Raw genomic sequence first — 13,423 nt, 5'->3', positions numbered from 1 at the left:
TCTTTGAAGTTGAGACTTTTACAGAGTGTTGGTTTTGTTCGCGTTTTGGTAATAGATCGCTCATGACATCTTGTTCAATTGGGTAAAATTTCAAATTTGTCGACCACCCCCAATTCATATTGCATAACGTTTTACAGGACAAAGCACGAAATTTAATCTGAGCGTGCCATAGCATTCCGCACTGTTTGCTACAGATAGAATATAAACACCCATAGTAAATTCCACCCAGGACAGAAGTGGATTAACGTTTGTATGCATGAAACCCCTCGAACGTAGCGAAGTTGATGACATGCACTGCGAACCTCTACACAACATTACTTTTAAGGAAGCTAGACTCGTCCATTACATTGATGGAAGAGAATGGGATGCACTTTTCAGTACTGACTACATTATGCACCTATGTATGATCCCCATCCTCTGATGTTCACAACTAATGGGCAGGCGTTGCAGTACTATGAAATACCTGTATCCTTATAAACAACCAACCGGTATCAATCTCACTAGAAATAATGCTGCTCCTTATTTCTAAACGTCATCAAGCAAAACTAAAAGTGCGAAAAATAGAATCATTCAATGCAGAACATCATGATAGCAGCACGCGCTACCGTAAGTGTCGTCACACATCTTCACTATTCAAGGTAACCAACAGGCCAGTATCCACAGAGGCGAATGAACGCGAGAACTCAGCTGTACCTTATAGATTGACCTAGCGGCCAACGACCGGCTGTCACGCTCAACCGTACGCGTTGCCGCTCCCCTCAGCTGTTTTCCGCAACTGAAAGACCCATAGCTATATAGGGCGATGATTATGAGACAGGAATTATGCAGGGCAACTTAATCCAATGGTCTATGATGAGCCTTCGTACTCATTACAGTACGCGTTGACGGGCTCCTTGGCTAATTATAGCAACTGCCGGGCTAAACGCACTAACTCTTCATATGGCACTATCAGGAGGTAAGCATACCAGTGAAAACAAAAACCTTAAGGCGAAGAGGGTGTACTTGACCTCATGACATAAACTGTTACCCGTGCCGAATTCCCTGGTTTTATTACACAGGACACATGCCGCAACGGCAGTAAACTGTAGTGTTTGTAATCCGTTGTCACATTTACCATTTTTCCTGAACTTAAACTATACCTTGAAACTGACGTTTGTTTTAATTTTCCGAATACACAATTTTCTGGTGCGACCTGCTGACTGCTTGCTGAATGAATGTATTTATGCTCCGTTGGACTGTCTGCTGACTGCTGAACGAGTGCGATTAAATCTCGGTGTTTGCGTCAACTGTTGAACGTCACAATAAATTCACGCGATATTTTTAGCCGTGAATAACATTCCTGTCGAGGAATATATCTCCCACACGCGAATTATCCGTGGGAAATTTCTACGAGTGAATATTTCTTTCACAGCCATTTAGTGCATTTGGATCGGTGTAGTGAAAAGTTGGATCTACGCATTCGTGAGTCGTCATTTGTCTACTCATACTTTCTTCACTATGATTTTGTATTGGTTGCTTTACTTGTTAACTTGTTCGATCAAACTGATAAGGTTCTAGTCCGTTACAAAACTTTTCCCTATACGGGTCGGGAATGAGTGCTCCATTTCGAGCTTGCGTGGTATGAGGGGAGGTAATTATTGTTCATGCATTTTCATGTTATTCCCAAATCCAATACAGAAAAAACATTGGAGAAATGAGCAAAATTATTCACGACTTTCGCGGAGGCATCATACGAATCCGTTGAAAGCCACTTAAATATGGATTCCGAGCCCATCAAAACTGTGGATGCATTTTAAGATTTCAAGGGTTCGAATAAATATAATGAAATGCTGAGACAATATGCCAAACTTTCCTTCGTCCATGCCATGGTTTCAGAGCAGCCTAGGATGAGCGTCCTTTTTCAACCGACGACCATGTGTTATATGTCCCGCGTTGAATGGATTTCAACAGCCGTAGAAAATGTACATGTTAGAAAGTAAATGGCTTTCGTGAAGAACAGGAACAAACTATAGCCAAAGACAGAATGCTAACAGAAACACGTTGGCACTAAATACGAACGTTGAATATCCGTTTCCTTTTCGAACTTATCCGATGAAATCCGCGAGGAACTACACATTCCACACAAGAGGCTGAAGAGTTTTCAGCGACCTTGTGAGTAGTTTCCTTTATGAAAAAGAAGCTGAACGACACTTTCAGGGCCGTATTGACATTTCGTCTCCTCTCATTCACCACACTGCCTTACTGATTGATGTAATTGATTTTGCTGCTGTCCAGTGTTTTTCTTTTTCAAAAAGTAACAAGTGTCATGCGCCGGGCCTAGTGATGCATAGCTGTGGTCCTCTTTTGATCCAGTCGACCATGTCGCTTATCATTCTGCTATTCTTTCATTTACTATGCAAAAATCCCGTATATAAGTGACCTGCTTATACTGTCTCACCATCCACTTCCAGTGAAACTGTCATTGATTTCTCGGGCGTTAAAACCTTGACAGTCCTGTGGTCATCAAACTAAATGGCTTAGTTTTGTTTAGGAATTTCAAAATTTACGTATTGACCTTGCCGAGTTTATGATTCGGCGTAACCCTGGGTTACTTGTGATCCTTGTGGCCTGTTTCGCAAAATCAGTCGGACAGTATTACCACCTGTGAATGCCACACCCTTGTACCAACCGCTAGCTCTTTCAAAGGAATACCACTATTACCACAACTTTTAGATTCCGTATTTTTGTGACTTATGATGAGTTCATGAAATGCTTCTTAGGGGCTAATGCTATTACCACAACCTCGGAAACAATTTTTTGTTAGTTCATCACATACAAATTGAACCAGCACGATAAGTACCTCATTTTCGACTGTATAGTTATGCATAGTCGCTGAATGGCGCTTTAGGTATCACTGATTTGTGTCAACAACACTCCCATCAGATGCATTTGCAGACCGTGTAGGGCGTCGGAGATTACATTAAAAAAGCTTTGCACCTTACGCAAAGACAGTTAGCGACTAGAGAATATCACCAGTACCATAACTTTTCGATTCTTCATTTTAGTGACCTATGAGGAGCTCATAAAAGGCTATGTAAGATTTTAATAACAAATATAACCTTACTTTGATCCAGTTGCACTCCGTCTTTGTTTATGGTGTAAATTTTTTAAAATATAACCCCGGAGACTTTCGCGGTTTCCATACGCATGTGGCGCGATTGTTGATTATCAATTGACACAAATCAGTGGTAACTAAAACGCCATCCAGCGACTATGCGTAACTATATAGTCGCAAATGAGGTATTTATCGTGCAGGTCCAGTTCGTATGGGGCAAAACAGTAAGAGCTTCTTTACGAGGTTGTGGCACTAGCATCAGCCCGTACGTTTAGTGAGCTTTAAACCTGACCGGAGTAAGCAATTCGCCATGATATACATGCCAACTTATAGCCCATTAAAGGAGGATTTATAGGCTATAGTCTTGCGTTGCCGTCAGGCTAAAGTGCATTCTTGCCCACAGTTGAAAAGACTAACTTCAGTACAATATTACTGACTGGTACTGTATTTTTCTGTAAAAAAAACACACTTTCCCGTTCGAATAAACATAGTTGGAAAAAATCACTTTTTTCTACCGGTATGTATCCCTTTCATTTACAGCAGCAACGCATGGCGTGAGGGGTATATTAGCCCTCCCAACTGTGATATGATGAAACTTTTATTTCAAAGAAGGCTTTTTGGAAAACGCACATCTCGCAAATCTTCGTTATGCCCGTCAGATGGCCCAAAAGCAAGCTCATCGCCGGTGAATGATACGGAACATATCGCACCCCCAAAAGCGCCCACTACACCTGAGTGTGGTAAGATTATTTCGCGTGTACAATGAGATCTTCCCAGACCAGTTACCATTCGTTTCAAGAATATCTGCATCGCTAACTGAGTCACTTAGAAGCTCTATTTAATTATAGCTGAACTGTGATATGGCCACAAATTATCAGTGTTGTACACTGGTGTTGCTGTCGGCATGGATCTTTTTAATGGAAAAAGGTGGCAAGAGGTGGCCTTACAGACAGAAGCTTATTAGGTGTTTAATCATATTTGTTGTACATTCAGGCATCAGCCACTAAGGCGAGTTGAAGCATGAGAATGAAGCTGATCGTTAATCTGTCAGCTAAGATTATTCGGACACCTGTAATCGAACCAAATCTCACTTTCAAACAGTTCCTAACAGCGTGGGCTTTCATATTTTATTACTTGTGGTCCCTATACTGCTGTCTCGTGTTAAAAATCAAGGATTGACAATAATTTGTAGCTGCGAAAGACGCCATTCGAAATCAAGCACATTGCAGATCAATAAATTTTGGGTGTTTGTTATTATAGCAAAGAAGTGCTGTCCAGTTTATTAGCACATCTACACCATACTAATCAAAAGTTTAAAGTCGCGCAGCAAAAGGGTCAAGCTGGGGTCCAAAGGCATATCTGTTCGTAAGATTATTTTAGCGGCTTTTTCTACTACCTGCTCAACTCAACCAACGCCTGCAACTGGAAGGTATGTTGCAGTGAAGGGAAAACTTAGATAGAAACTTAGAAACTTAGAAATAAACTTAGGGAGAAGTAGAGCACATAAAAACAGATTCTGTTTCAGTGTAATCGAGGTGAACGTGGTTGTCAAACGGAGGAAGCTCTGATTTTCTGGAGATTCCAAGGACTTAGAAGGAAGCAGGACCCGGAAATTTGAATAAACTCCACATAAAATTTGCGTGAAATTTAAATCAGTGGGCCCCCGTCTCTAAAAGTTTAATTCCTTTGTCTTTTTTATGTGCTTAATGAGAGCCACACCTAATTCTGATAACGTGTTTGTGGTTTGGGTGGGGTTATTACTCGAAGAAAATGGTCAAATGTACTTAGCAGGAGCATGGAAAGGGTTCCGTTTGATCTCCGTACAGTGCTACACACATCCTACTAGTGAACATGAATAGACCTGAGACCGAAATATGAAAAACAAATGACCAGACTAAATGCTCAGAGGACCACAATATCCTACCTACTGTGGGACGTCTACCCTGCCCAGAATTAGTTCGCAGGTACCGTAGCCAAATGATACATGAGGGAAATCCGATTACCAAACGTTCAACAGTGTTTGAAAGCTTTGACATCTACAACTTTAGTCTCAAATGGAGGTGCATGATATAAGAGGTTGCTTATTGCGCTTACCGCCAAACTGTCTTTGCATTAGCTCAGCGATAGGGTGTACACCAACCCCTCCATTTCTGATCATTTTGCTGTTCATGATACCATCTAGATTACCTATTGCCAGTAATGCAAAAGCGCTCTTCGGTGAATTTCATGTAAGCCCACAATATCTATTTCATCTCGATGCATTCTACCGTATCTTTTTCGCTAGTGACTGGTTGTTTGAGATCCCTAGGGAGAAATGTTTGTCCTCATTCGGTTCTTCCCCAAACGAGGCACCCGTTGTTGAGGAGAATTGTAAAGGATTACAAACGGTGAAAAATCTGTTGTAATAATTTGTGAGTCTGGAACGTTAGAAAATATATGGAGACTTTACACCTTCCACAACTAATCCACAGAACTATAAATTGGCTTATGCTCTGTCGTTGTTGCCAGGTGGAACCTAGTACGGATAGTACAACAATCCTCGCCTCTATATCATTTCCATTTTCTCATCACCTTTTTTTCAAGCACGGCTATTTTCTCCAAACATTTGGGTTCTCACTAACAAAATAGAGAATTATGGCTTCTCTTAAGCACTTTATACCTTAGGTGACCAGAGGTGGTTATCTGTGTATTGTCCACAGTGGTACTGACATCTGGTATCTCGATTCCCTTGTGGACCAAGGTATGTGTAGTCAAAAAATCACGTATATCGTGTTGTTGCTATCACACAAGTGAGATTTCTGGAGCTACTTAGGAAAACATCAAAAGCTACCAATTCACTAGTATTTCTACGGAGTGTCTTGTCTCCATCGGCCTATTGTCCTTCTGACCTGATTTATAGGACACTAACAGAGCAATAATACTGAGTTTTTCCATGAGGATTTTTTCAACTTTTGTTTTGACCGAAAAAAATTTCAAGGAATGAATTTTCCTTCCACAGTACGACGAAAGACTGTGAACCACTACTTCAGTAGTTTTTGTAGTCAGATATATGCTAACTCTGACAGAATTTATTTTCCAGATTATAAAGAGCTGCTGTTTTTCACCGGTATGAGTAGAGTCAGCAGTTGTGCAAGACGCCGTGTTTTTTACGGAAGCTGCTGAGATTGTGTGCATATGCCTCGTCCTCTCAGATTTTTAACAATGCTGGGTCCAAAATCCTGGGTAGCAGTGATTCAAGCTACTATTTCAGTTAACCATCCATGTGATAGTTCCCAGTACCTGCCATAGTCAAACATTATACATCCTCAAAAGTTTAGTACTACCAGCTAGGGCGCTAATTTTCACCACTGGTGAAATGTGGCAGAACAATGCAGTAAAATTCTTATGAGCGCAATCACGGTAAAATGGGCGTACTAATTCTTATCAAATAGCCCATTTTAACTTCAGTAAAGCTGTTGCATACTACATTCTTTGCAAATTTTCTGTGTTCTGGCCAATTTTTGTCACAGAGAATCCTTGAAAAATTTATCCTACCTCATAGAATTTTACCGTCTGGACGGTTTTTGCCAATCAGCAAGCGGTGAGCACAATCATCTAGAAGGCGGAGAGAATGATGCATCCGGTAGCTTGCCTTCTGAACGTAAAGCCCATGCCGTAAATGCTCGAAATGATTGCCCTTCAGCTGCAGATGCCATAGGGGAAAACAGATCAACGAATTTTCGCGCACTAGTGAGCCCGCGGATTGTGACAGTGGGAGGACGCAACGCGGTTTCTCTACCTGTTTCCGGTCTGTATTCCCCATATTCTGAATCCGAGACGTCTTTATCACAAACGGACTTTCCCCTCGGGGAAATTACCACTCAACTGAATGTGCCATCTCCACCCGTGACGCCGAGAAAGGATAGCCCTATATCTCCCACATCAAGAACTGTCAGGCGGTGCTTACCTCCTCCAAGACCTCATACCAATGTTCCTATGGTAACTGAAGCGAAAACGACCCTGGTGCCTTCAAATGTATTAAAAGAAGCAAAGAAAAAGGCCGAATTAGCGGTAAAGGTACTGTCGAGAAGGAGAACGTCAGAGGATTGTCTGTAATTTTGAAGATGTTTTGTCGCCCTCTAAAAGGAACAGACCAGCAGCGATCTGTCTGCTGAGTAACCTACTCTGATATAAAAGTCACTTCTAGGCTAAACTGCGAAGGACCAAACAAATGGTTCCGAACGTCAGTTTATCATGACGATGATCATTCTTAAGTGGGAGGACTGTAAGGTGGGCCAAATTGGGACTTATTTTTTATCCTTTCGCTCTGAGCGTGCAAAATAAGGACTGTGAAAACGACTGACTGTCATCTTCTATTCTTCAGAAAATATTTTAGATACTCTAAGGCTTTCCACACAATTTTTTAATGGATTTCACTATTAACCTAGTGGATTATAGCACCATGTTGTTCGAAGCTGTACTGTTGTCCTAAAAATAGATTTCACATTACCAGGGCGATTGTGATGATGGTCTGATTTTACTTCCGCCAGTAGCAGGTATAGACAATTTTGAGAAGAACTCATAAAGCCCATAATTAAAATTCTCAGGAAAAATGTTTATCCAAAAGAGCCCCAAAAAGCGAAATATTACAATGTCACACGAATTCTATTGAACCTATTATTACCTTTTAATTTTTGTGAATATGAACGGAAAGATCAGTCTCTTAATTAAACTAAACCAAATCTGCATCATCACAAAGGGGTTACTGAGTAAAAATAAACCAAACGAGGTTTACTATCATCTCCAGAGTTTTCTTTCTAGTCTTTGTTTGGCAAAGATTAGTTTGGGTTATCGGTCTCCTCCGTTCAATCGTTAGCCTATGGCAGTAACAAAACAGAATTTCAATAGTAGTTTTTTCCCGTGGATAAACACTTACACCCTCACTTATCTAATTGCCTTTTCAGAAAATACGTCGTTTTTACCTTCTGCTTAAGTCGTACATCCAGACCATGGTACCAACTCAAGAACTATTTCTCCGTTTCTAGAATCACCGTATATTTTCAATCCTTGGCCCTTATCATGCTGTACGAATGGCTTTAAGGTCCCGCGGTTGGGTGGAAAGTTTCGAACCAATTCTATCAGGCAACCAGTCCCAAGATGAACGCTCCCGATCAACAGTGAAGAGGAACAAACACCAGCTTTCTGTTTCCTTGGATAGATGTTCAGATGAAAGAAAATTGGTTCCGAATCCTACATATATAGATGATGAAGATTCTGACAACCCGATGCGTCCGTCAACCACTGATCGTACGTTAAGATTGAATATTTGCAAACACTTATCAGTCATAGCTCTCTTCTTCTTTGTGTCCTAGATCTCACAATAAGATCTCAAAATCAAGCTGATTATGGTGCCACAAAAATAAAGCTGTAGATTAATGGATGATTTTACTTCTACTCAGGTTGAAAAGTACTACGACATCCGTCTATTATGAGACGTTTCCTTACTCACTGCCAACTGATATGTTGTTTTATCTTTGCTGATTCGAACTTCGTTGTGATGGATAAACAACGAACTGCAAGTAACAACATAAACACATAGCCTTATGTTCCGTTTTAGTAGCAGTACCACAGTATTGCTTCTTTGTACCGGTATAAAACTAGAGTATAAACCAGTAAGCCAGGATAAATGCTTTTTCTCGCCATTCACAATCTGGAGAAGGCAGCGAGTTGTTTGGCTGCTGCTAAATAAGCGTTGTGGATTATATAAAACTATGTCAATGTCACAGTAGCTCCCCTCCTATCCGGTAGCATTTCCCTAGTGAATTTTTGAGTAGATGCTTTCTTTATCATCCCAGTGATCTATTAAAAGTGAGCCGCATCAGCATCATTTTCGGCTGTTCACCTGTGCAGTTTAGAACAATCCTTTTAGAATCTTGTGTAGACATACTATCAGAACGACAGTCATAAGTCAAGTTGAAGCGTTTCATGTTGATTACGGACCCAAATAATAGAATGCTGGTTTACTGGACAGGCTGATGGCTAAAGCTGACCACGGTTCAGCCAAATTCTGCTGTTTTAATTTGCTTTATAAGCACACTTTTCTCAAACGCCGTTCGACACATCCACAGAAGAAGGCATCTAGGAAAAATATTGCATCTATCTTAGATTATACAGCTGTAAGTGAATGTTGGTGGCGCTCTCAGCTTCACCTTCTATCCAGGTTACCTGATTGGTCGTCTTGAGATGCTCAGCCCATAGCAACACTATCCTTCCTTCCTGTTCCGTTTTTCACACGAGACATCCTTGTGTTATCGTCAGTATAGTGTTGAGAAAATGAGATGACTTGATCAGATCCACTTCATTGTTCATTCTCTTCTGGCTTAAGGACTGGGGCGAAACCATCACTCGATTGTGGGCTTAAATTGTAAGTTTTTCTGGCTTGCCCTCAGCGGATATACAGTTCACGGTGACTGGTGGTCCGAGAACAAAACAAAATTGCTTGTAGTAAATACGTAGATGTTTACAGCGCCATCGGTGGTTAGCTGTGCGCCCTCACCGTCTGAATAATATTCGCTTGATGACAAAAATCTATAAGTTTCCTAATTGGCTAAGGATTTGATGCTTTTAAGGGCTACTTCTCTAGTGCAGCACAAAAAGGATCCAGTTCGTTCACTCATTCCAAAGACTTTGCTATAAAATGTACCTTGAGTAGGTAGCACCTCATCTGTCTTTTTGCTGACAATGTTGGATTCAACCCAATAAGTAATACAACCCTGGTGTGGAAGGGTGTACAAGAATCACCGTGATTCGTGTCAGTCGTTTTTTAAGTATCTGTGTTGTAGTATCATTCACTGCAATTTTAGAAAGGTATTACTTTCGGTTACCTTCGACGCTTCTTTCACTATCTTACATTATAGCGACCTGTACTGTCCCTCCCTGGCAAGAGAAGGATGGCTATTACGCAATTTTAGTGAGTACTATTAACTGTAATTTATGCAAAAACATAACCTGGATGATCATGCGCTCTAAGGACTTACATGGGCACATATTTTAGTCAACTCAAAAAATGCGGGCGTAAGCACAGTTGCCACTTCTCTAAGTTTGCTTGTGAAAGCATGAGTATCATTTGACAAACCCTGTCTGTCTGATCATGGGATAGATGTTAGAGGTTACAAAAAGGGAAAAGTGACTCTAAGAAGCGGATGGACTCCTGTGGCTGTCACTTAAAACTGGCTAGACATTCTGCTAGCTGGAAGAAAAGTAATCGGTAAGTAGAAAATTGTCCAATGTAAAACAAGCACTCGTTTGAGTGAGGCACAAACTTCGCAGTGGGACAAGTGTAGGTGAACCTTCTAACTTCACATGCTCTGGCTGAGTTAGTTCACTGGACTGGTATTCCGATTCTCCGTTATAGGGATGGAAGATGCAATGCGTTCAATGAATATGCAGCTGCTTATGCTTGGTCAGAATGAACAGATAGGTACATCGGCTAATCACTCGGTTTCTGGGGTGTGCAAGTTCGTATGGCATCGAAAGGATTAGTGGACTTTGCACTTAATCGGCTTTTCAGGAAGTCCAGCCGTTTTTGAAGGTATCATACAAAAATTGCCTACCACCGTAAGACTTCAAAATTTGCTAGTTAAAAGTTTCCGGATAAAATATACGTAAATTTTTTAGGCCATAGCAACTTTGAGCTAGAACTACGAGCTAGCTGATTATACACGAAGCTCGACTTCTAGAGGAAATAGCACGGTGTATCTTTTGGTATAGATGAAAGGTGGATGTAACCCAGCTTATGAAGGTAGGAGAAAAACACCCATGTTCGTCTCGATTTGAAAACATCTGATAGGAAAGCAAAAGTGCCTTGACCGGCGGACAAACATCAGTCACGCAGCATTCGAAAAAGCCAATCAACATGTCACCCGTATCAGTAGTGAAAGAGAATACAAAATTATCCGGTACATACATGCATATCTAATTCCCGCGGTTAACCAGAACGCAGAAGGTAACTTGCGTGGCGTAAATTCAATCCATAAAAGTGGCATAATTTTATGGAAATTTGAGCCATACTAATGTTGGAAATTCGGCCACATCATGGAATTTCACTACATGGCCTTGACCAATGACCTACATGAACTCCATCGCAAGGTTAAACAAAATGGGAATTATTAAAGCTTCAACAAGGTGGCATGACTGAGAGTGCGGGTGAAAGATCCCTCGCTGTTTGCCTATCCGTCGTATCAACTCTCAAGCATTTACGAAACTTTAGTGGCTCGTCAACCAATGCCACTGATTTGAACTTCGGGTTTCCCTTTTTTTTCATTGCTACTCCCAAATGATTCTCATTGTCTAATATCGCATTCGTGTACAGTGAACATACCCTATAGTTATTCGTTTGTATTCGTATCTGCGTTGAGTTGGGCATTAACGGCGCCGCAGTCGGCGTTATTTTTCCATGTCATTCAGGAACGTAAGATGTACACGAAACGAAGACTTGATTCGTTACCATGCTTGGTTGACGTGTACTTGTTCTTTATCACACTGGGCTGTACAGTAGCACTTTGCATCAATATTCCTGCTCGGTTTTCAGTCTCGATTGGTCCGGTCCGCATATCCTTCTTTCATATGGTCACTTAAAAAGAGTCAAGTGGATTTCCGCTTTCTACGAAAAGACCAAATCATAAACCACCATTGTCGGGCACCTTTCACAACCAAGGTGAGCAAAAGTATATTCGTGCCCTCCGTGTTTGCGTTGAGTGTAATCAGCTGTTGTCTTGACTGTTTGCTTTTTGTGGATAGTTCCGTTGTACTTTATATTTGCCTCCTCCAAAAACATTCTAGCATTAGTGGATGGAATAAAACGCACTCCCCAAACAAGGAAATCCACGAGAAACTGTCAGCGATCCTAGTTGGAGAGTTGCAGTCCCTCTCGGGAAACTTTTCTATCGATAGCGTGGCACCTGTAATATAATGGATGCCTTCGTACAAAGTCCGCTTTTTTGTTCGTGGACACTGTCACTGCGGTGAAAGTTAGTAAGCCAACATCTCAATAAGGCCAGCTGTAATGGCACCACAAACTCTCATGTGGATCCACACTTGTACGCGATCGCTTTGTAACAATTTTTACTCCGCTACGGGCGAAATGAAGAAAGCCCTTCACCGCGAAGTCATTTATTAGTAAACACCAACTAAGCAGTTACAAATTATTGGACAGGAAAGTAAACGTCTCATATGTACATGTTCTTCAAAAACTGAACATTCTCACGCGTTTTTCTCAACTTTGGTGGATATTCACTGACTATCACCCAATTGTAAACGAAAGCTGAAAAGTAGTTGCACAAGTTCCGTAATAAACCTCACCTCCCATTAGACGTGAGGCGGAGCTACGAGAAAACACATACTACTCACATGCCTCAACAGTAGTATCCGCCGTTACAAGGGTATCCATTCCACAAATATACAACGCTAATACCGAGGTTATCTAAATCTCGGTTAGGTCTGCACAGATCTACTGGACGTTTGGCGCGGGATGACACAGAATTACATGGCGTAACATCATCAGCCAATATTCCCGTTCAAGCTGTCCTGTCATGAGGATCTATAAAGGCTGATATCAAACTCGTAAAACCTTGTCTATCACTATTCTGCAGAGAATGGATAGACTAACCATCGGAAAACACTGTTTGACTACGAAGCTTATTTAAGTAGTATAATCTCTCTAAAAAAATACAAATAGCTTAGGAACCTGATTTTTCTTAGTTCTTTAAAGTGTTTTCTTGCGAGGGCCCGAGAGAGCTCACAGACTGGAAGGTTCGTGGTTCGAATTCAAAGCCGACATATAAATTTCTTCTGTCTAGACTTGAGAAATCTGTCAGTATATCAGCCCCCTGCTTCCTTCGGATGACACGGTAGCTATGCTGTAAATATGTGATGCAGCTGAACGATTATTTTTCCTCTAAGGGAAACCCTTTTCAGTAGTCTGTGTAGGGCGAGGGGTTGTCCCCTGTTGGCAGAAATTCATCATGTCCTGATCTTTGGTGAGCTGATGGTTTGCTCCGTGAGGACATTTAGAGTAGTCTTGTTCTTTGAGAGTGGAGAGAGTCGGGGAGTTTGTCTTTTGTTACAAGGTGTATCTCAGTACGGGAGGTGGATGGTCTCCCTTATTGCGGGGAGAATACCGTTTATTTGTTATCCTGGATAGATGCGGAGTTTGGGATTCAGTGTTTCATCTCTGGATCCTCCATCAATGAAGACGGCAATGACCAGCGCAGCTGATTTTCCTGATAATGACTTTGATAATTCACTGCCTCTACATAAAAGATATCTACGACGATAACGAAGAGGAAATAT

General features: G+C 41.3%; 1 protein-coding gene across 1 annotated transcript in view; it reads left to right on the top strand.

Moving 5' to 3' along the window:
- Positions 1–842: 842 nt before the first annotated feature.
- T265_02934 (hypothetical protein) overlaps positions 843–13,423 on the top strand; it is a gene marked incomplete at both ends in the record, with an annotated part of 34,554 nt that continues 21,973 nt past the window's right edge. Inside the window, 6 exons of the mRNA XM_009167298.1 lie at positions 843–955; positions 3,635–3,834; positions 6,636–7,144; positions 8,119–8,380; positions 9,991–10,043; positions 11,664–11,789. Coding sequence (XP_009165562.1) covers positions 843–955; positions 3,635–3,834; positions 6,636–7,144; positions 8,119–8,380; positions 9,991–10,043; positions 11,664–11,789 — 1,263 coding nt within the window. The remainder of the gene's footprint in view (positions 956–3,634; positions 3,835–6,635; positions 7,145–8,118; positions 8,381–9,990; positions 10,044–11,663; positions 11,790–13,423) is intronic.

This window comes from Opisthorchis viverrini (assembly GCF_000715545.1).
Source record: "Opisthorchis viverrini unplaced genomic scaffold opera_v5_38, whole genome shotgun sequence".
Lineage (NCBI taxonomy): Eukaryota > Metazoa > Platyhelminthes > Trematoda > Opisthorchiida > Opisthorchiidae > Opisthorchis > Opisthorchis viverrini.
The sequence above is the reverse complement of the archived record's forward strand: the minus strand, read 5'-3'. Positions and strand labels throughout refer to the sequence as shown.